Source organism: Eutrigla gurnardus (genome assembly GCF_963514095.1).
Source record: "Eutrigla gurnardus genome assembly, chromosome: 21".
Taxonomy (NCBI): Eukaryota; Metazoa; Chordata; class Actinopteri; order Perciformes; family Triglidae; genus Eutrigla; species Eutrigla gurnardus.
In genome coordinates, this window is record NC_139932.1 from 3192593 (window position 1) to 3214491 (window position 21899).

At 43.7% G+C, this 21899-nt stretch overlaps 1 protein-coding gene across 1 annotated transcript in view; it reads left to right on the forward strand.

Moving 5' to 3' along the window:
- cand1 (cullin-associated and neddylation-dissociated 1) overlaps positions 1–21670 on the forward strand; it is a 37336-nt gene extending 15666 nt beyond the window's left edge. The window contains exons 8-26 of the mRNA XM_084038477.1: positions 4846–4951; positions 5032–5177; positions 5410–5561; positions 5817–5957; positions 6321–6462; positions 10879–11087; positions 11172–11340; positions 11437–11526; positions 12573–12726; positions 12807–13044; positions 14437–14625; positions 14936–15079; positions 15910–16045; positions 16125–16301; positions 17219–17314; positions 17765–17934; positions 18017–18181; positions 18791–18898; positions 20484–21670. Of these exons, the coding sequence (XP_083894603.1) occupies positions 4846–4951; positions 5032–5177; positions 5410–5561; positions 5817–5957; positions 6321–6462; positions 10879–11087; positions 11172–11340; positions 11437–11526; positions 12573–12726; positions 12807–13044; positions 14437–14625; positions 14936–15079; positions 15910–16045; positions 16125–16301; positions 17219–17314; positions 17765–17934; positions 18017–18181; positions 18791–18898; positions 20484–20708 (2957 nt within the window). The 3' untranslated portion in view covers positions 20709–21670. The remainder of the gene's footprint in view (positions 1–4845; positions 4952–5031; positions 5178–5409; positions 5562–5816; positions 5958–6320; positions 6463–10878; positions 11088–11171; positions 11341–11436; positions 11527–12572; positions 12727–12806; positions 13045–14436; positions 14626–14935; positions 15080–15909; positions 16046–16124; positions 16302–17218; positions 17315–17764; positions 17935–18016; positions 18182–18790; positions 18899–20483) is intronic.
- The last annotated feature ends 229 nt before the right edge of the window (positions 21671–21899 follow it).

Sequence of the window (21899 nt, forward strand, 5' to 3'; positions counted from 1 at the left end):
CCGCCCGAGGATCTGAGGCTGCAAACAGGCTGGTATGGGGTCAGCATTATAGTCTGGGGCTAGACCCTGACGAGCCTTAAAAGTGATCAGTAAAATCTTAAAATCAATTCTAAAAGGAACCGGGAGCTCGTGAAGTGAGGCTGAAACTGGAGTGATGTGATGTCGTCTGTTAAATCTGGTGAGAAGCTGCTGAGTGCTGGACCAGCTGGAGGCGGGAGAGGGATTTATGCTTGATGCCAGTTAAGAGAGTTACAATAATCTAGACTGCAAGTGCAAAATATGAGGACTTCATTAATCTGTGGGATGAAGTCTGAATCAAAGATGACGGCTACGTTTCTGTCAGTGGGCTGGAGGTTGACGGACAGTGAACCAAGGCTGCTGATGGAGTCGGCAGGTTGAACAGTGTTATTTTGGATGTGGAGTTTAGTTCTGGTCCATGCAGCGGTTAACGTCTCTGAGGTATCTGTGTGTCGTCGGCATCGCCATGAAAAGAACTGTGCTGCTGGAGAATCTGGCCAAGCATATAAATAGAAAATAAAGTTGGACCTAAAATAGAACGGTGCAGGTTCGTAGCGCGACTTATTTAATCACCGACGTCACAAGTCGTGCGATGTGATAATGGTGCATGTGCTCATCAGTGTCGGTGCTGAAACAGTAGATTGTGTGAGTAGAACGTTCACACGGTCACATTCATGTGCATCTGTTCCACCTCGGCCTCCAAAGTCTCACAAGTCAACTTAATGAGCGAGCGTTGAGCAGTTGCAGGTGTGTGGTGGAGCTTGTGTTCATCACATCTGTGTTCGCCAGACAATTATTGTGCACACGCCTCACAAGGATACTTCTGTGTGCTCATACATGTACTTATAGTAGTTGTTGGATGTGCATAAGTTGAGACTGAAAAAGCACTGTGTGTAGGGCTGTAGCGATACACTAATCTCACGATACGATACGATATATGATATTCAGCTCACGATACGATATAAATCACGATATTCAGTCAACGATACGATTCGATATAATTCGATACACTTGCATCGTTTTCTAGGGATGCACGATATTGATTTTTTGAAGCCGATACCGATATCGATAACTTTCTGCTCCTCGGGACCGATACCGATACCGATAACCGATAATATTGTTATTCGTTTTTGAATGTATATTCAGATCAAATTCAGGTCAAAAACACTAATGACTAAGCTTAGGTAGATTTAGCATAGCTTTGCCTTTTACCAAACACCTAACCAGATGTATCACAGTGACATGATAATTATTACTATGAACAAAAGAAAGCCAAGAACAGTTTTGACTCTTCAATAAAATGACAATATTTATTTTTTTCAAATAAATATGTAAGTGAGTCAGTCAGTCAGTCAATGACAACTTTCCCTGAGCAGCATGGGATATGCACACACAAGTGCTGCTACATTAAACTGTTGGTCCTGATCCACACAGAAATGTAAACTACGGTAATAGGCAGAAATATCAGCAAAGCAACAGCCACTACTGCGGATGTGATCCCCTCCATTCAAGCGCTGACGCGACTGCTAAAACAAACGTTACCAACAGACCACGGAGTGAAAACATCAAAGGAAACCCCGTTAAAAGCAGTGGAAACGCGTTTTGGTGACATCGAGGAAAAGCCACTGTATTATCTCTCAACTATATTGGACCCGAGGTACAAGGACCACTACTTCACCCGTGCATCAAAACGCTAAGCTACGGGCTCGCTGCTTCTTTAGCGGCGCCGGCGTCTTCATACGCTTTTAACACACCGTCGTAGCGATGGTGATGTGCGAGGTGACTTTTAAGGTTGGATGTATTAAAGCTCGATGCCTTTTTCCCTCCTCTTGGAACTTCTGCATTGCATTTGTTACAAATGGCAAACAATTCAGTTTCCTCAGAAACTTTGAAGTAGTCCCACAGTACAGACGCCATGCGTGTTTGTTTACTAGTCTTCCTCCTCCACTCGCTCGCAGCCTCTACGTCACAGCCAGGCATGAGAAGGGAGCGCTCGATTTGTGGATTAACTCCCTCCTCCGAAACCTGTGATACCACAGTAACCACATCACATGCTAAACGGGAGGCGCCTAGAAAAAAACTAACGTCCCTCATCCCAATCCACCCGTATGACTGTTTTAACACAAACATCCTATCGTCGGATTATCGGAGGTATTAATAATTGTATCGGATTTATCGGGTTGACGTCATAATTCCTATTATCGGGCCGATAATTATCGGTCCGATAATTATCGTGCATCCCTATCGTTTTCTGAAAGATTTAAAAGGTACAGTGTGATTTTGGTGACATCTTGTGAGTGTTCCATTTACTTGGATTGAATTAATATCAACTGAAAGAATCAATTACACAATATATGGCTCTGACTGGACAGAGAGTCTCCAGCTTGCAAATGCTGGACAAAATAAATCAAATATGTGGTGAGAAAATAAGTTACATTTATTGAAGTGCAAACTGTAACTTACAAAGCACACACACACAGTGGGGCCGCCAGCCGGAATCCTGTACGCACTGTGCGTACTTTTTTTGAAGGTGGGCTAGATATTTCAATTTCAGCGGGTGACACCAAACAACGTCTGCCCAAGCAAGTCAGAGCTTTTCTTTCTCTCACACAGTGACCTGGAGAGACGCAGCCGCATTTGAGAGGACGATCGCGCGTGTGTGCGCAATTGCACATAGCGTGTGTTGGCCCCTCTCCACTACACAATACAGCTCGGCTCTAGTCTCGTCACCTCTCTGCTGCTGAGCACTGTGGGCCGAGCCGATGCACGTCTCTCTCCCCGGGCCGGGGGAGTTCTCATACCGTACTGAGCGTGTGTGTCCAAGCGTGTGTGTGTGTGCGTGGAGTGCTCACAAGCGTGCACTTGTGTTTAGGGCGGGGATGGAGGGCACAAAAAAAATATTTGCACCGGGGCCTATCACCATGATATACGTTGTATTTTGCCGTTTCTGTGCGTACATTGAAATTGAATCCTGGCGGTGCCACTGCACACACACACACACACACACACACACACACACACACACACACACACACACACACACACACACACACACACATACAGAGCAACGGAGTGGGCTGGCTACGGGGCGGGGGGTGGGGTTTTCGGTGTCTACAGTAATATGGCTTATTAATTTCATGAGGTTATTTACTTACCCACGATGAAAAAAATAGCTCTGAATGAATAACAGCTGAGCAGAAGCACTTGTCGACCGTCGCGGAGAAATACGCGTCTGGTCTGAACTGGGGGGCAGCGGATCATGTGTGATTTTCGTGGCCATGACGCTTTGCAGCAGCTGGTGTGAACCTGGCGTCATGCCGGCGTGAACCGGGCGGCCGCTGAAGCACCGCGAACGAAGCACGCTTCCTTTCGGCGCCTTTGTTAACCGATAGTGCAGTTCAGACCAGACGCGAAGCGCCGCGATCCTGCGCGGCCGTCTCTCGGCGCAGCGAGCAGAGTGCCAGGGGGATTTGAATGGGACTTAATGTATCGATACTCGTGGCTAAAAAATCGATATTTTCTGTGGAAACAAAATATCGATTTATATCGCAGAATCGATAAAATCAGTTCTCGTTTTCTACGACTAATCCAGTGTTTGCAATGAATCGCCTCCACTCTTGGAGGGCAGTTTCATAATGAAACAAAAATATGTTGACACTTCCCATCTGACGGGACTCGACCCGGCAGGTCAGAGACGAACACTGGACGTGGGAAAGGATGTGGCCTTCAGGGAGCACGTCTCCTCCGTGGCGGTGTGCAGCATCCTCGGGACCATGGAGTTGTGTCGCTGCACTCTCAACAATCCATTTAGCCGTTACCGTATTCCAAAAATGAACTACTGACTGGAGCTGATTGTTTTAAAAAGCCAATTGAGGAGAGAGGAGGCTGTTTGGGTGCCGTGGCAACGAGAGGTTCCCGATCAATGATGATTGAGGTGCAGAGTTGGTGTCATTGATTCATACCAGCAGTGGAATGATGTAATGAGATCTTTACTAAAGTCAAAGTACAAGTTACACGATTAAATTAATTAATAAACCCCTACAATGTAAAAGTATGTATGTATCTAATGAAGAAAATGTATTTAAATTATAAATGGACTCATTGTGCATCCAAATGGACTCTTTAGTTGTTACAACTCAATTTTATTCATAGTATCGCAAGTTTACACAGCTGGCAGGGGAAGCTACAGTATGGTGCCTCTGTGGGCCACATCAGGCCAGTCAGGCCGGACCGCGGAGGACTCTACCGGACCAGAACGCACGGCCAGACTCCCAGGAGGAATCCTGGGACGAGTCAACTTAGTAACCATGGAGATGCAGATTTTAATCAATTCTTTAATCAATAGTCTGCTGCCTTTATACTACTAGCAATAAGAGTCCAACAGGCAGTCAGGATCACGTTCCACCACGGTCCAGGGAAACCTGCGAGGCCAGAAAGCACAGGGACAATGGGGAGAGAGAGGGGGGGGAGAGAGAGGGGGAGATGGAGAGGGGGAGAGAGAGGGGGAGATGGAGAGGGGGGGAGAGATTACTTCCTGTATATTATATTAATATTGATGTAAGATGCATTTAAGTGTTGTAGCTGGCTGCAATAGAGCTCATTTGATCCATTTGTACTTTTGGCTGGTTTTATTTACCATATACTAATGCAGTGAAGTACAAAGTCCTGTGAACTGTACTTAAGTGTAGTACTTGAGTAAATGTACGTGATTAATACCATGCTGTACAAATCAAGTGTAGCCAGTGGGGAAGTTGGTCTGGACTCCCGTCTCACAGGTAAATATTGTACTTTTACTCCACTATTTAACCGTCCTGTCTGTCTTTTTAGGAGAATATCTGGAGAAGATCATTCCTCTGGTAGTGAAGTTTTGTAACGTCGATGATGACGAGCTCAGAGAATACTGCATCCAAGCCTTTGAGTCCTTTGTTAGGAGGTAATACACACCCCTAAATACTGCAGTTCTAGTCTAACTCTTAAAGCTGTGGTATCATTTTAACATGTTATTTATTACAGGTGTCCTAAAGAAGTTTACCCCCACGTTCCCACGGTCATCTCCATATGCCTGCGCTACCTGACCTATGACCCCAACTACAACTTTGACGATGAAGACGAGGACGACAACGCCATGGACGCCGAGCAGAACGACGAAGACTACCAAGGTACTGAATTCTAGCATTTTGGTAATTACTTCTGTGTTGAGATGAGTACAACCTCTGATTCATAACCACTGAATTATTGTAGCGATTTATTTAAAAAACAAGAAGTTGTCAAAATAACTAAAAGCTGATTGATAAAATATATTTTCAGGGTCATAAAAAAAACGAAAAAGCAATGATCAGCAAGTAGTTGTCCACCCTGCTGTGCCTAATCAGAATTTTCCTTTGTTTCCAGGGAGTGATGACGAGTACAGCGACGATGACGACATGAGCTGGAAGGTCCGGCGTGCGGCCGCCAAGTGTTTGGACGCCGTGGTTTCAACCCGTCACGAAATGCTGCCTGAATTTTATCGCTCAGTCTCTCCTGCACTCGTCTGTCGCTTCAAGGTACCATCAAACCCTGCTTCCTCCTCCATCACCTCCTCACTGCGATGCTTTGTTTTCACCCCTTCATCACTAAGATGGGATTGTTCACTAGTTGACAGCAGCAGTTTAATAAAAGATCCCTGTCCATGGACCGGGCCTGTCCCTATACATACTTACTGGACAAATCCTAACATATTGATCTAATATATGTAATCTATCGTTGTTGATCTGACTGGAATTGCCTGTCTGTCTGTCTGTCTGCCTGTCTGTCTGTAGGAAAGGGAGGAGAACGTGAAGGCGGATGTTTTCCATGCCTACCTGTCACTGCTTAAACAGACCAGACCGGCTCAGAGCTGGTTGGCTGATCCAGACGCCATGGAACAGGGAGACACGCCGCTAACCATGCTGCAGAGCCAGGTAATGTCATACATAAGGAGGTATTTGTTTATTGACAGGCATTGTTTGTCTCACATGATGGTACACTGGATTATTTGGGGATTTTAGACGAAGACTTTCATCAAGCAAACAATTCTGAACATTTTCAGCAGATGAGTTGACAATGAAAATAAGCTTTGGAACACTTATTTATATTTAAGTAATACTTTGTCGTTTTTACTAAAACTCTTACTGATACAATTACATTACACATAACAATTACCATCAGTATTGTTTTTGTGCTGCAGATGTCGCCGTTGCAGCTTTAATTCCAATCTGTTGTCACAGTGACAGGAAACCGTCGGCCACAGAAAACATGTGATCTTGTCTCTCACACTCATGCAGGTCCCGATGATCGTTAAAGCTCTTCACAAGCAGCTGAAGGAGAAAAGTGTCAAAACACGTCAGTGTTGTTTCAACATGTTGACTGAGCTGGTGAACGTCCTCCCGGGAGCCCTGACCACCCACATCCCAGTACTAATACCAGGTAATACTACAGCATTAATACTACTACTACTCTGTCTCACTGAAGAATCCTCACAAACATGGTTTCATTTTGAACTCATAGAAATGTCCTTGTTGTGGTTTCATTGTGAATGCAACATCGATCAAGGTTTCATCCATCGTGGCTGAAATCACCACTATTGCAGCTTTGTTCATGTTGTGAAGTCCAGAGACTTCAGGTAATCAAACACTGTCCTGTATTTTTTTTATTTATTATTATAACCTTTATTTAAACTCTGGAATATATTGAGGAGCAATCTCATTTGCAATATAGCCGAGATAAAAACACAAAACATTTTTGGACAAGACAAAACACAAAACATTTGAAAAATACATAAGCAAATCTGAAATATCAGAAGAGTAAAGTGACACAGAATAATGAAGACCGAGAAATCTAGTTAAAAACAGGAGCAGTTAGAAGTAAAATAAGACGCAGTTATGGATTTAAATTGTCCCAATGATAAGAGTGTGGTAAGTTTCAGGTGGTTTTGCAGAGTGTTCCAGGTTGCAGGTGCACAGTAAGAAAAGCAAGATTTTCCCAATTTGGTGTAGACAGAGGGAACCTGCAGTGTGATCCATTCCTTTGAGCGTGTATGATGGAGACTTGCATTGAAAGACACTAAAGAATTGATATAGGATGGTAAGAGACCAGTGAGAGCTTTAAAAACAAATACAATCCAGTGTCTATCACGCCTGTCAGAAAGCGAGGGCCATTCAACTTTTGAATACAGGTCACAGTGATGAGTGTTGTAGTTGTCACCTGTAATAAATCTCAGGGCTGAATGATATACAGTGTCAAGTGGGTGTAGAGTTGCAGCTGATGCATGCATGTATAAAATGTCTCCATAATCTAAAACTGACATAAAAGTTGCCTCAATAAGTTTCTTCCTGCAATGAAGAGAAGGGATGATTTGTTTCTGTAAAAGAAACCTATTTTTTGTTTTAGTTTTGTCACCAGATTTGACACATGATGTTTCAAAGTAAGTTTGTCATCGATCCAAATTCCAAGATATTTGTACTCAGAGACTCTTTCAATAGTTGTAACATTATTAGTGGAGATAATTCGATTATTGGAAGGGATATTTTTTGATTTGGTGAAAAGCATTAATTTGGTTTTACCTGCATTAAGAACTAGTTTATGCTTATTGAGAGCAACTTGTAAGTCGTTAAAACAGTGCTGAAGAGATTCAATTGCAGAGGTTACAGAGTCAGAAATACAATACAAAATAGTGTCATCCGCATAGAGATGAATGTTACAGCCAGTGACAGCAGTTACAATGTCATTAATATACAAGGAGAATAGAGCAGGTCCAAGGATTGATCCTTGAGGTACACCTTTCCTAATATGAGTAAAGTCTGACTTAATATTTCCGATAGTCACGCATTGCTGTCTGTCTGTGAGGTAACTATGGAACAATTTAAAAGCTATTTTATCAAAAGCGATATTGAGAAGTTTGGTTAAGAGCAGTTCATGATCAACTGTATCGAAGGCCTTTGAGAGGTCAATAAAAAGAGCTGCACAGTGTTTTTTTTTCTTGTCTAAAGCCAAGATGATATCATTTAAAACGAGCGTTGCAGCGGTAATGGTGCTATGCTTCTCTCGGAAGCCAGATTGGTGAATGCTTAGGACAGAGTGCACAGAGAGAATTTTTTTAAGTTGATTATTTACCAATGATTCCAGTATTTTTGCCAGACAGGATAGCTTTGAAATAGGCCTATAATTATTAATGTCAGATGTTCCACCACCTTTATGCAATGGAGTTACTAAAGCAGTTTTCCAAACTTTAGGAACTGTACCGGATAAAATAGAGAGGTGAAAAATGTATGTTCTACAATTCACTATGAGTGGAGCAGCTAATTTTAAGAAGTGTTGATCGAGTTTGTCCTCGCCAACTGATTTCTTAGTGTCTATAGCCTGTAATGCCTTGGCCACTTCACCAGGAGAGAACAGCTGTAGAGTGAAACAAGGCTTTGGTAACGTGTTGATGTCAGAATCAATGGCATAAGTATGGTCAAATAGGTTACAAGCAGATGCAAAGTGTTGATTGAAAGCAGCGCATATTTCTTCATGATGTGAAAGTGAGCATCCATCTGGTGTAGTGATAGTAGAGAAGTAGGGTTGCACGGTATACCGGTACTAATTTGGTACCAGGGTACTGAGGCATTTAAAACGGTACTATATTGCATTTGGACGGGACCGGTACTTGCAGCGCCGCCGGCAGCGCCCGCAACAGCGCGGCGAACTCGCCACGTGACGTCACCGCGTTGTAACTACAGCTGAGAGGACGAGGAGCGAGCCGCAGCTTTGAGAGATAAAAAGAAAAAGCAAGCAAACCGGAGGAAACAGCTAGCAAGTTAGCAAGCAGCGTGGACTGGAGCAACAAACGGAGCAGGAGGAAAGCTTGGAGAGAGCGAGAGAGGGAGAGAGCGAGAGAGAGAGCGAGCGCGCGAGCGAGCGCGCGAGAGCGAAGCACGGAGAGGAGAATGGCTGCTGCAACCGTCACCACGCCGCAACTTGCGGACAAACCAGCGCCGCGAAGTGCGATATGGCCGTACTTTAGCTTAAAACAAATGCGCAAAGCGAGGCAGTTAACGCCGATGCACCACTGTGTAAACGATGTTTAAAACATGCATGGCTAACGGCGGAAACACCTCCGACTTCGCCAAACACTTAAAGGACAAGCACCCAGACCTGCACACTGAGCTCAGGGAACGACGGGTCATTTAAACTCATGAAAAAAAGCCACATTCAGTGCTAAAAGCAAGCGCCACCGCCCTTCACTCTTAACAAAAGTAGCTCTGGAAGAAAAAAAATAGAGCTGGTTTATTTATATTATTATATTTTATATTATATTATTGTATTTATATTTTAACATTTTTAAAATTGTGTGCATTAGAAAAGCTTGTCTTTGTGGTATTTTATTTTATTTGCTGATTAATATGTTATTGTTCTAAGATTTTCTATTAAAATAAAGTCAGTAATGACATTTTTTGCGTTCACTTTTTATTTGAAAAAGTATCGAAAAGTATCGAAAAGTACCGAAACACATGTTGGTACCGGTACCGGTACCAAAATGTTGGTATCGTGACAACACTAGTAGAGAGTGAAGGTGATGATTTACGATTAACAGAATTTACAGCCTTCCAGAATTTTGCTGGATTTGAATAGGCTTTGGGAATCAAATTTAAATAGTGGTCAGATTTGGCCTTTCTTATTGCAGCTGTACATTTATTTCTAAGCTGCCTAAATGCAAGCCAGTGACCTGGGTCACCAGTACGCCTAGCACGCATCCAGGCTTTATTTCTTTTTTTAAGTAAGGAAGATATTTCTGCTGAAAACCAGGGACTAGACCTATTCTGAATTCTATATATTTTAAAAGGGGTGTGTTTATCTACTATAGAATTTAAAAGATTTACAAAAATGGTCCAGGGCTAGATCCACATCAGGGATTCTAACAGTGACATGAATATTACTATTTGACAGATCAATTAAGAAGGCCTGCTCATTGAGATGTTCAGGTTCCGTCTGGATACCAACCGTGGACCTAATTTTTTGATTTTGGTAGATCTAATAGCAATAGGGCAATGATCACTAAAACCAAGTTCAAATACTCCAGAGTCCAAGATTTTATCTATTCGGTTAGTTAGGATTAAGTCAATCAGAGATGACTTTGAGGGATCTTTTATATTTGGTCTGGTAGGATCAGTAATTACTTGAAACAGATTTATATTTGTACATACCTCTTTGAAATGATCAGAGGCAGAGTTCAACCAGTTTAAATTAAAATCACCCAATACAATCAACTCAGAGTTTATGTATGGGGCTAACAGATCAGCTAACTTGTCAACAGCTGAGGCGGAAGCAGATGGAGGTCTGTATACACCAACCACGTATGAGTTGGTAAGATCACCCAGAGGTGCTCCGTAACTTTCATTGAGCTGGATTCACTCTGAATAGCAAGACACACGACGGCTGATTTACTACAGCAGTATGAACACAAAGTAAACACGTTTATTGTGATGTAATTGGAATAAAAGTCTAAAAAGGATTCTGAAATAATTACGACAATTTGCAAAAGATCCGAAATCATGGTTCTGTTAGGTCTGTCTGCAAGACGATAAGCAAGCAGCTTTTAAAATGCTTGTTCTCTGACTGGATGAATAAAAAAAACGTAGAAATAAATAATAAAAAAACGCAGTCATATCAGCATAAATACGGCCGGGATCTTGTTGTTTGTACCACAGACAGTCTGTAGTTTCTTCCGTCTCTGTACATGTGAGGTTTCTTTCTGGGAGACCGCAGACCGCTACGTTGTGTGTGTCTCTATTCTGATTCATTGTCTTCTCGTTCTGTTCGTGTCTTTGCGTTTGGTTTGAACACGCCTGCGTTTCTCCCCAGGCATCATCTTCTCTCTGAACGACAAGTCGAGCAGCTCCAACCTAAAGATCGATGCCTTGGCCTGCCTCCACGTCATCATGGTCACACACCCCGCTCACGCCTTCCACGCCCACGTCCCCGCCCTTGTCCCGCCCGTGGTGGCCTGCGTGGGAGACCCCTTTTACAAGATCACCTCGGAGGCTCTGCTCGTCACCCAGCAGCTCGTCAAGGTGGGAATCAAACCTGCAACCTCCTAGAACGTCTTCCTCTTGTGCATGCCGAGTTTACAGCTGATTGTACTGTTTGTCTCCCAGGTGATCCGACCTCTGGACAGCCAACCAGAGGGCTCGGACAGCTTTGATCCCTCCCCTTACATCAACGACCTGTTCACCTGCACAATCAAACGCCTCAAAGCTGCCGACATCGACCAGGAAGTCAAAGAACGAGCCATCTCCTGCATGGGACAGATCATCTGTAACCTAGGTAACCGCCATCTGTCAGTCACAGTGATGGAACGTCAGCTATGATGCAGCTTCCTGTTTGTCTGACTTGCTGGTTTGTTCCCATCTGGTTGCGTAGGCGACCGTCTGCCTACAGAACTTCCCGGAACGCTGCTGATCTTCTTAGAACGGCTGAAGAACGAGATCACCAGACTGACCACGGTGAAAGGTAAGCCCCGCCCCCCAGGTTCACCACTGTAAGAAGTCAAAGGACGGAGGAGAAGATCCAAGCTCAAAAGGGAGGCTCAGGGAAATTATCCTTAAAATATTGCAAAAGAGTTCAAACGTGTGACTTGAGACTGGAATAAGTATCCCATCATGCATTTCATTAGAACCATTAGATTTTACATTTGTTATTTTGTCACCAAATCGACTTTTCTCTGCTCAGCTGTTTGCTTTTTATTAATTCAGTTATTTATTTAGTTTTGTAATCTTGTCATGTTTGTTGTCTTATGTTGAATAAACAATAAAGACAGCGTGAACAAAAAACGTGCATATATAGAAATTCAAAAAAAAAAATATAATAAAACGTATAGAAAATCTTTTTTATTCATCAATTTTGACATTTCTTTTTGGCTCTAATACTTTAACAGCTAATTCACTCCAATACCGGCATATGAAAAATACAACTAAAACAAATCACTTCCAATGTCAGAGATGTTTGTTTTATAAATGCAACCCTGCTCACATGCTTGCATCAATTAACACTCGGTTATTATTGCTTTGACCTGGTGTGACTCTGCAGTGGGAGGAGCCTGAATGCTCTGAGGAGAAGGACTTAGTTTAACAGTGTGACCATACAGTTTGACACAAATCATGGTGCATTGAGCTCCATTGACTGAGCTAACCGGGCTAAGCTAACTAGCATGCTACAGCTGAGAACGACTGGAGCTGCCAAAACACTCGGTAGAACTCCCGAATGTCTTCCACGTGTGCAAGTAGTGAGTAGAGCTCAGCAGCATGAAGGATGTCACATACCGATGTACTGCACCGAACGTTTCCATTACCAATACATACTCCTCGTGACTCTGTTGAGACCGGGTAGACTCATGATTCAACACATTCTCATGACGTTCTCTGTAATGACGAAGGTCTTTATTAATAATTGTGGTGGCAGGAAGGCGATGTGTCAAAGCAAGAAGAATGGACTCCTGAAATAGACTCTCCAGAGGTTTGCTGTTCCTTTGACTTATTTCCCTGGTGATTGTTCTGTAGCTCTGACGCTGATCGCTGGCTCTCCGTTGAAAATCGACCTGAGGCCGGTTCTCCCCGACGCCATTCCCATCCTCGCCTCCTTCCTCCGCAAGAACCAGCGAGCCCTGAAGCTGTGTACGCTGGCCGCCCTGGACATCCTGCTCCGAAACTACAGGTAAGGCACACCTGTCGGCCACGGCCGTCGGCCCCGCCCACCACTTCCTGTCAGTAACACTGTGAACGCGTGTCCTTCAGCTCTGCGGTGACTCCCGTCATGGTGGACGCCGTGCTGGCTGAGCTGCCTCCTCTCATCTCCGAGAGTGACATGCACGTGTCTCAGATGGCGCTGAGCTTCCTGTCCACGCTGGCCGTGACTCACCCGTCCTCGCTGGGTCAGCTGAGCGGAGGGAACATCCTCCAGCAGCTCATCGCGCTGGTTCGATCCCCGCTGCTGCAGGGCGGAGCGCTTTCCGCCATGCTCGACTTCTACCAGGTACAACCGGAGTTACAAAAACAACAACCTTTGATTAATTATGTTGATTTAGGAGTAATTACTGGTAAAGAATCACGTCTTGAATTTTTGAATATTAAGCAAAAAACAATTTCACAAAGTCAACATTTTTTACGTTCCTGTATTTTGATCTTTGGAGAGAATTCTTTGGTTTCACATTGTTTTTTTGCAGAATTATGGTTAACAATAATATTTATATTTGTAGCGCAGGGCAATATGGCAATATCAATATAGTCATAAAGGGATAGTTTGGATGTCTTCTAGTGTGTTGTAGTAGGTTCCTCCATGTATACCTACAGTAAATGGAGTTTGGGAGGAAAGCAGTGAACTGCTGTGGAAGTATTTGAGACAAAGAACATCAGTGTAAGTGTTTGCTATATTAAGGATATGTTGACCTCTTTACCTTGCTGTATTTGAGGAGAACTGAAGCCATTATAAATGCTCTCTTCAAAGCCACTAGCAAACCTTCCAACCTGCATTTGGACATCAAAGTACGCTGGTATGATTTGTCACTCAAAACAACGCAAAAAGCTTGTGACGCCTGTAATTTCATGTCTAACAGCATGGGGCAGCAGCGTGTAGCCTCCCAAAACAAGAAACATCCAGCGGGGATGAGCATGGCCGACATATCTTTACTCCTCCTCATGGGTTGACCAGATCCACCACAGATCCTCTGATGAATAACTGATATGAAAATTGGGCTTTGATATTGGCTCTATAGCGCTCTAAGTATTCAAATGTTACAAGCAATCTTAACTCATTGACAATATGTGGAAGTTTCTTATGTTCTTATCCAGTAAATGTATCGATTGCAATCAGTGATTGCTTTGCTTCTATCGCCCATTTCAGTAAAAGGCAGAGTTGGTGATTCTGTTCAGAAACACTTTGTTATATTAGTTGAAATCCTCGTAGCATACCGATAGCAATGAATACATGAAATGCTCTGACATAAAAAACATTTTAAAATGTCACCTGTGGCCGTGGCAGGACTGTAAAACCCCGTCCAATCAAAAGAGTCGGGTCAGAGAAAATAAATGGACGTCCTGCCCGTCTGTCAATGGTTAATAGCACTTGTTCTTGGGGCGGGGCTTTGAAAAGAGATCTGAATGAAGGGGGCGGGACTTTTACGGTTCTGCGATGCGTTCAAAGTCTTGTGGTTTTTCCCAAATGACCTACTCTGCCTTGAAGTGACACTATTAGTTCACATAGAATTAGTTCAGTAGTTCAGGACAAATCTTTATAAAATAAGAGATGTCAGAAATGGACAAATTGTCTTATAATAATATAATAATAATATATATTTTTTTAAATCCAGGTTCTGTGAATCCAAGATCATTCCTTGAGCATGAATAACAGTAGTAAGTGTGTGTTCAGGCTTTGGTGGCGACGGAGACTCCCGGTCTGGGTTACATGGACCTGCTGAGGATGCTGACTGGTCCGGTTTACTCCCAGAGTACCGCTCTTCCCCACAAACAGGCCTACTGCTCCATCGCCAAATGTGTGGCAGCTCTGACCAGAGCCTGTCCCAACGAGGGGCCTGCGGTGGTCGGGCAGTTCATCCAGGTAAACTCACCTGTCTGTCTCACCTAAGACGCTGTCGCTCTGAATGTCATTTGGTTTGTGGTGGATCAACTAGAACTGAAAGCTCGGCAGCAATCTTTTCCAGAAATACCACAGAATCACTGTAGTCGATCCTTAAATCGTGACTCTTTTGAATGGAGATTGGTTTGACTGAACGTTGAGTCTTTACTTGGAGTACAGTACATTGACAGCTTCAGCTCATTGCCCAGACAAATGTGTTTATATTGATAATAATGGCTGATAAATAAACACCTTGGAGCGGGGTTAAATCAAGTTTTCTCCGGACTGACAGGACGTAAAGAACAGCCGCTCCACAGACTCCATCAGACTGCTCGCTCTGCTCTCATTGGGCGAGGTGGGACACCATGTGGACCTGAGCAGCCAACCAGAGCTCAAGACGGTCATCCTGGACGCTTTCTCCTCCTCCAGTGAAGAGGTAACGCCTGTCTGCCTGAACGGGACTCACCTCTCACATCTTCACATTAAACATTCTTAAGTCTACAGCCATTCAAGTACATTATATTTCGTGTTTTTTCTTCCATTCTTTCCCTTTTTCTGCCCATGTTGCAGCAGAAATGAGCATTTAGCACTCAAATCAGTTGAATGATGAAGCAGTTGATTGACAGACCATTAATAGGCAGCTGTTTTGACAAGTTGATTTACTCAAGTTCAGTACAGACACCTGAAAATTGTACTTACGTACAGTAAGAAATTATTTGTACTTCGTTACTTCCCGCCTGTGAAATTGATGAATTGGTTTTCAAACACGGATGTCAAAATGATCTGGTTCCACCTTCTTAGACATTACGATTTGCTGCTTCTCTTAATCGTATTTGATAATAAACGTATATCTTTTATTAGACAAAACACCCGAAGATGTCACATTGGTCTTCAGGATTGTGGGAAAAAAACATTTTTGGACCAAACCATACTAAACAGTTGAGGGATATCAGCAGTTAATGGAGTGATACAGCTGGACACACACACAAATGCTCTGCAGTGCTGGCGGGACTACAGCGAGCGCCGTGATGCCGAGCCCGGTGTGTGTGCCTGTGCCTCAGAGCGTTTCATCTTTACAATGTTTCTAATACAGTGCCAAAGCTAATTAAATCAGTGGAGCAAGGCCTCTTGTATTTCATGTCAACTTGTGTTTTTCTTTTTTCTAAAAGATGAAGCAGTTAGTTGTCCGTTAATGTGTGTCAGGAATCTTTAACCTGCTGGTGGATACTTACCTGTCTCCCTCCCTGTCTCCCTCCCGTCTCTCAGGTGAAGTCAGCGGCCTCCTATGCGCTGGGCAGTATCGCGGTGGGGAATCTTCCAGAGTATCTGCCCTTCGTCCTGCAGGAGATCTCGTCCTCCAAGAGACAGTACCTGCTGCTGCACTCACTCAAAGAGATCATCAGTAAGACCGGCTCAGATACTTGTGATAACTCTGTGTGTGCCGGCTGCTCTGGTTTTAATCTCCGTGTGTCTGTGTGGAGGTTCGGCGTCGGTGTCGGGTCTGAAGCCGTACGTGGAGTCAGTCTGGACTCTGCTGCTCAAACACTGCGAGTGTCAGGAGGAAGGAACCAGGAACGTGGTGGCCGAGTGTCTGGGCAAACTGACGCTGATCGACCCCGAGACCCTGCTGCCCCGCCTCAAAGGATACCTGCTATCAGGTAATCAATACTCTGATCAGTAACCAATGAACCCTGCTGCCCCGCCTCAAAGGATACCTGCTATCAGGTAATCAATACTCTGATCAGTAACCAATAAACCCTGCTGCCCCGCCTCAAAGGATACCTGCTATCAGGTAATCAATACTCTGATCAGTAACCAATAAACCCTGCTGCCCCGCCTCAAAGGATACCTGCTATCAGGTAATCAATACTCTGATCAGTAACCAATAAACCCTGCTGCCCCGCCTCAAAGGATACCTGCTATCAGGTAATCAATACTCTGATCAGTAACCAATAAACCCTGCTGCCCCACCTCAAAGGATACCTGCTATCAGGTAATCAATAAGTACCTGTTAATCTTTATTTTGGCACCAAACTGATTGATCATTATATTTCAATGTATTGATTTGATCAGGTAATGGATGAATAATCAATAAAAGCGTGTATAATGACACAGAACACAAGGTCCTCCTACGTATCAGTTGATCAGCCTTTAAGCCAGTGTATCATCATCTGATCGATCAATAATTACCTTATTGATTGTTCAATTGTTCGGCAATCAATAGGAATATTGAACACTTTGATAAGTCCCTCCCCATCTGCTCCCAGCAGCCAATCAGAGTGCTCTGGTCTCCTCATCCTGCATCTCATTGGTTCACAGATTAGAACGTGTGAAGGAATCTGTAGTTCTAGATGAAACATCTGCTGGAGCTGAAGCAGTCATCTGATGATTGATTGGAATATTGATTTATTGATTCCTGATCTCTGTGTCTGTCTGTCTGTCTGTCTGTCTGTCTGTCTGTCCGTCTGTCCGTCTGTCCGTCTGTCCGTCTGTCCGTCTGTCCGTCTGTCCGTCCGTCCGTCTGTCTGTCTGTCTGTCTGTCTGTCCGTCTGTCCATCCGTCTGTCTGTCTGTAGGTTCATCGTATGCCAGGAGCTCCGTGGTAACGGCGGTGAAGTTCACCATCTCTGACCAACCACAACCCATCGACCCGCTGCTGAAGAACTGCATAGGTAAACAATGATCTAAATAGTGACCGTTTATTTTTCTGATCAATAAAATAAATATACTCTATATATATATATAGTATATAAATAAACTCTTTTTGACAAGTCACAGTAAACCTTTTATCCTTGTTTTTTAAATTTGTAATAAACTGGATGACGTTCTGCTGGTGATTTACCATCTCAAATGACTCTACAGATTATTGACAATAATATTTATTCCATTGCATTATTATTAATAAATATGAATCTGTTAATGTCATCTACAGATGTGTGTATTGCTTCTGTATTTCCAGAGGTTGAGGAAGTAATTCTACTTGTATAAATAGTTCATGATGATAAAGTAAGTAAAGACATCCCCACTGTAGCAGAACTTCATTCAGTTTATGATGAATTAAAGGGGAAAAGGATAAAACGTACTTTAAGACATGACTTGAAGACGCTGTTTTTTTTCTGCAGGTGATTTCCTGAAGACGCTGGAGGACCCGGACCTGAATGTGCGTCGTGTTGCCTTGGTAACGTTTAACTCTGCTGCCCACAATAAACCCAGTCTGATCCGAGAGCTGCTGGACTCGGTTTTACCACAGCTGTACAACGAGACCAAAGTCAGGAAGGAGCTGATCCGAGAGGTGACGTGTTCACGTTGATGGATGGGTGGATGGGTGGGGGTGTGTGGCTGGACCGGCAGGTGTTGATGATGTGTGTGTTCAGGTGGAGATGGGTCCGTTCAAACACACCGTGGATGACGGCTTGGACTTGAGGAAGGCTGCGTTCGAGTGCATGTACACTCTGCTGGACAGCTGCCTGGACCGGCTGGACATCTTCACCTTCCTCAACCACGTGGAGGACGGCCTCAAGGACCACTACGACATCAAGGTGGGACCTCACACCAAACCGTGTTTACTACTGCAATACCAGAGTCCTGAAGGATATAGACTGAAAATACCGTGTGTCCATCCTTCTATTAAACAAACGATACAAGTGTAATCTTTGTCCACTTTCATCACGTTTCATTACTGGTTGGTAACATCCCACCACGTCACTGCTTCCCACAGCCGGGTAGCAACACACTTAGTGACCTTTAGGCCTGTTTCACCGCAGCCATTTTGAAAGGTTAATGCAGGCTAAACACAGGGAAGTCAGTAAGTGATAACATGGATTCTTCCCATGTCGCTGGCTGTGACGGTCAATAGGACAGGACATAATCGGGCTGATAGGGAACCATTCTAAACACGGACGGTGTCGTTATTCTGTACATATTCTGTATTTACTTCATATAATAAGTGAATGCTAAAAACAGGTCTATTTCTAATCTCTACTTATTTTACAAATCTTTACGTCTATTAAACCGTCCGAATGCCCAACTTGATGACTTGATTTTGTCTCACCAACATGTATTCAGTCTACTCTCATTACATCCCATGTAGTACCTGTAGTACTTGTGCTGCTGGTACTGCTGTATTTACTGCTGCTGCTGGTTTCCAGATGCTGACGTTCCTGATGCTGGCCCGGCTGTCGTCTCTGTGTCCCAGTGCTGTCCTCCAGAGACTGGACAGACTGGTGGAACCGCTGAGGGCCACCTGCACCACCAAGGTACACACACACACACATACACACACACACACACACACACACACATGTATCACGTGTGTGTGTGTGCTGGTGAGGTGGAGCATGTGGCGTCATGTTGCATCATGGTTACTGGAGCTGGTATCAGATTTCTAGAAGTACAATTGTATTTTGACTTGTACAAATACTAAGTGTTGTGTTGTCAGATTAATGTGTTCAGCACGTTAATGTTGCAGCTGGGAACGGTGGAGGTCAGTTTAACTACTTTGTTACCGGCTGGGAGTTTAATCTATAATATCAATAATACGTCAGCATTTATTGTTTTAATAATCTGAATTTGCAAAGTAATTGCATTAACTAGAGTAAATGTACTTTCCTCCCAGACACATGACACCAACTTCACTGCTTGAATCACATCGGTGGTTTTCTCTTTCTATTTTTGTATTACATTATTCAGCATGTGAATTATTATTATTGTATTAGTTAATTGTACTGAAGCATTTTGGTCAGTTATAATAAGTAGTAACAGAGACAAACTGCATATTTGATGGACTGTTTGTAAAATGTAAGTATTATATTAATGTAGTAGTGAAATGCGTGTTTGGTACTTAAAGTATATTTTTACACTGTTTTGTACAATTATTTAAGTAAGAATTAACATCCAGGACTTTTACTTGTAAGTATTTCATTTCTACACTGTTATATTACTACTTTTACTTAAGTATAGTGTTTCATGATACCAAAATTGTGACTTTGATACGATGCTCTGCTTAAATATCCAAGTTTACCAAGCGTCAGGAAAAGTACTGGAATGAGAGATGACACAACATGGAACTTAAAATTAGCATTCCTTTAAAATAAAAATGTTAAAATGTATGAATTAAAAATGTAGATGGTATACAGTAATCTGATGTCTCCTATACTTGAGTTAATGTGATCAAATTAACATTAATATTTGCAACCAGATATCACATTTAATAAGACTTTTTTAATTTTAGTAAAACAGCGCCCCCGCCGTGCCTCAGTATCAGTTCAGGTGGAGAGTGGTACTGCAGCATGGGACACAAAATCACACAATGATGATAAATCCAGATGACGTTCTGTGAGTAGGTGTTGATGAAATGAGGAAGACACCACAGTAAGTGTAGAAAGCTGTGGTTGAGTTGAAGCTGAGTTTGTGAAGAGAACGTCATGAACGTTACTTAAACACTTAAAATGAGACTTTGACACGCGCTCTTTGTGGATTATGTGTTTGATGAATTACAGGAGAGTCCGAGTCTAATCCGTATATCTGGTCCTCACCAGAGCCGCGTTGTTGTTTTCTGTTCATACGGAGCTCGGAGCGTGTCCTGCTTTAATGTTCATTCAACGTCATTTGTTGACCGTCCTCATGGATCCGTTCAGCAGCAGTCGTACTAATACATATAATACGATAATATACAATAATGTAACCCTACCAAAGTAAACGATGCGAGTTCTTCTTCCTCTGCTGTATTAATGTGAATTTGTTCAGCTCCTGAAGGACCTCAGAAGACTAGATATGAGGGAAATGAGCCCTGCTTTGTGTTTCTGGCGGTTTGTGGGAACTGAACCTTCTTCGTCTCCACAGGTGAAGGCCAACTCTGTGAAGCAGGAGTTTGAGAAGCAGGACGAGCTGAAGCGGTCGGCGATGCGAGCCGTCGTGGCGCTGCTGACGATCCCCGAGGCCGAGAAGTCGCCGCTGATGTCGGAGTTCCAGTCCCAGATCTCGTCCAATCAGGAGCTGGCGGCCATCTTCGACTCCATCCAGAGGGACTCCAGCTCCGCCAACATGGAGTCCATGGACACCAGCTAAAAGACTAACACATTCCCCCATGATGCAACACGGCACCCCCTCCCCCCGCTGCTGGAGCGCTAACCCCGCAGCATGTTTCCATCACAACAGGACACACACAAACATACAGACACACACACACACACACACACACACTTGTAGTGACACACCCTCTTAGCGATTGATCGTCCCATGATGCATTGCACTGAAATCAGCTGTTGGAAAAGGAAGGAAGAAGACTGATGTACGGCGACTAAATCACATGGACAACATCAAAGAACAAAAAAAATCCAGAAAAAATAGTTCCATATGAGGCTAAGAAGCCTCTCCCACTTCCTGTTTGTTTTTCTAGTGAGGTCATCTGATTGGCTGATCTCCCTTTTCATCATCATTCTTTTTTTTTTCTCTTTTTGTTATTCCAGAAAGTTCCACAGGTACTGTACTATAACCTGATTGGCCGCTGCTGAGTGACTGACAGTTGGCGTGTTATCAAAACTGACCAATGGGAAAACGGCCTTTTACTGCCCGAGGCTGTGGTGACCAATGGGAGAAGGGCTCGCTCTGTTTTTTGGCGAATGATGTAGGCAACCAATAGGATGCTTCAGGGGGTGTGATGGTGGGTGGACGGGGTTTTACCGTTTGTGGACCAATCAGCTTTCTTTGTCTCCCCTGATTCAATAGACCCGCCCTCGCTCCCCTCACTCCTCCGAAGGGAAGAGGAGAGATTATTGGACCAGGTCGGACCAGATCTGATTGAACCGATCAATCAGGTTGGTTCAGTGGGTTTCCTCGTGTGTGACACAGGAAACGATATTCTGATCTTTCCGTTTGTGGTTCCCGTCGGCCGGTTCTGTTCTCCTGTCTTCTGGTCTGGTTTGGTCTGGTCAAACCGGGTCCAAATCTGGTTCAGTCTGGTCTGGTCGGGACTATTCACTGTTTATCGCCCAAGAAAAATAAAAAAGGTCCATTTCTGCCTGCCTTCATACTTTTTTGTCTAATTTCTTCTCGTCGTTACGCTTCACATTTGGATGAGTGAAGCTGAAAGTTCCTTCTGCTTCAGAAAGTCTAATCAGACCAAACGCAAAGCCACTTCTTCTGCAGCGCAAGTCCACAGAATTTGTTCCAAAGCCTCCGCGTTGAGATTCTCCTCACGCCACCGAGATTTAAAGCCGGAGGACAAAGTTCGTGGAGCTCTGTGACTCCGCTAACACG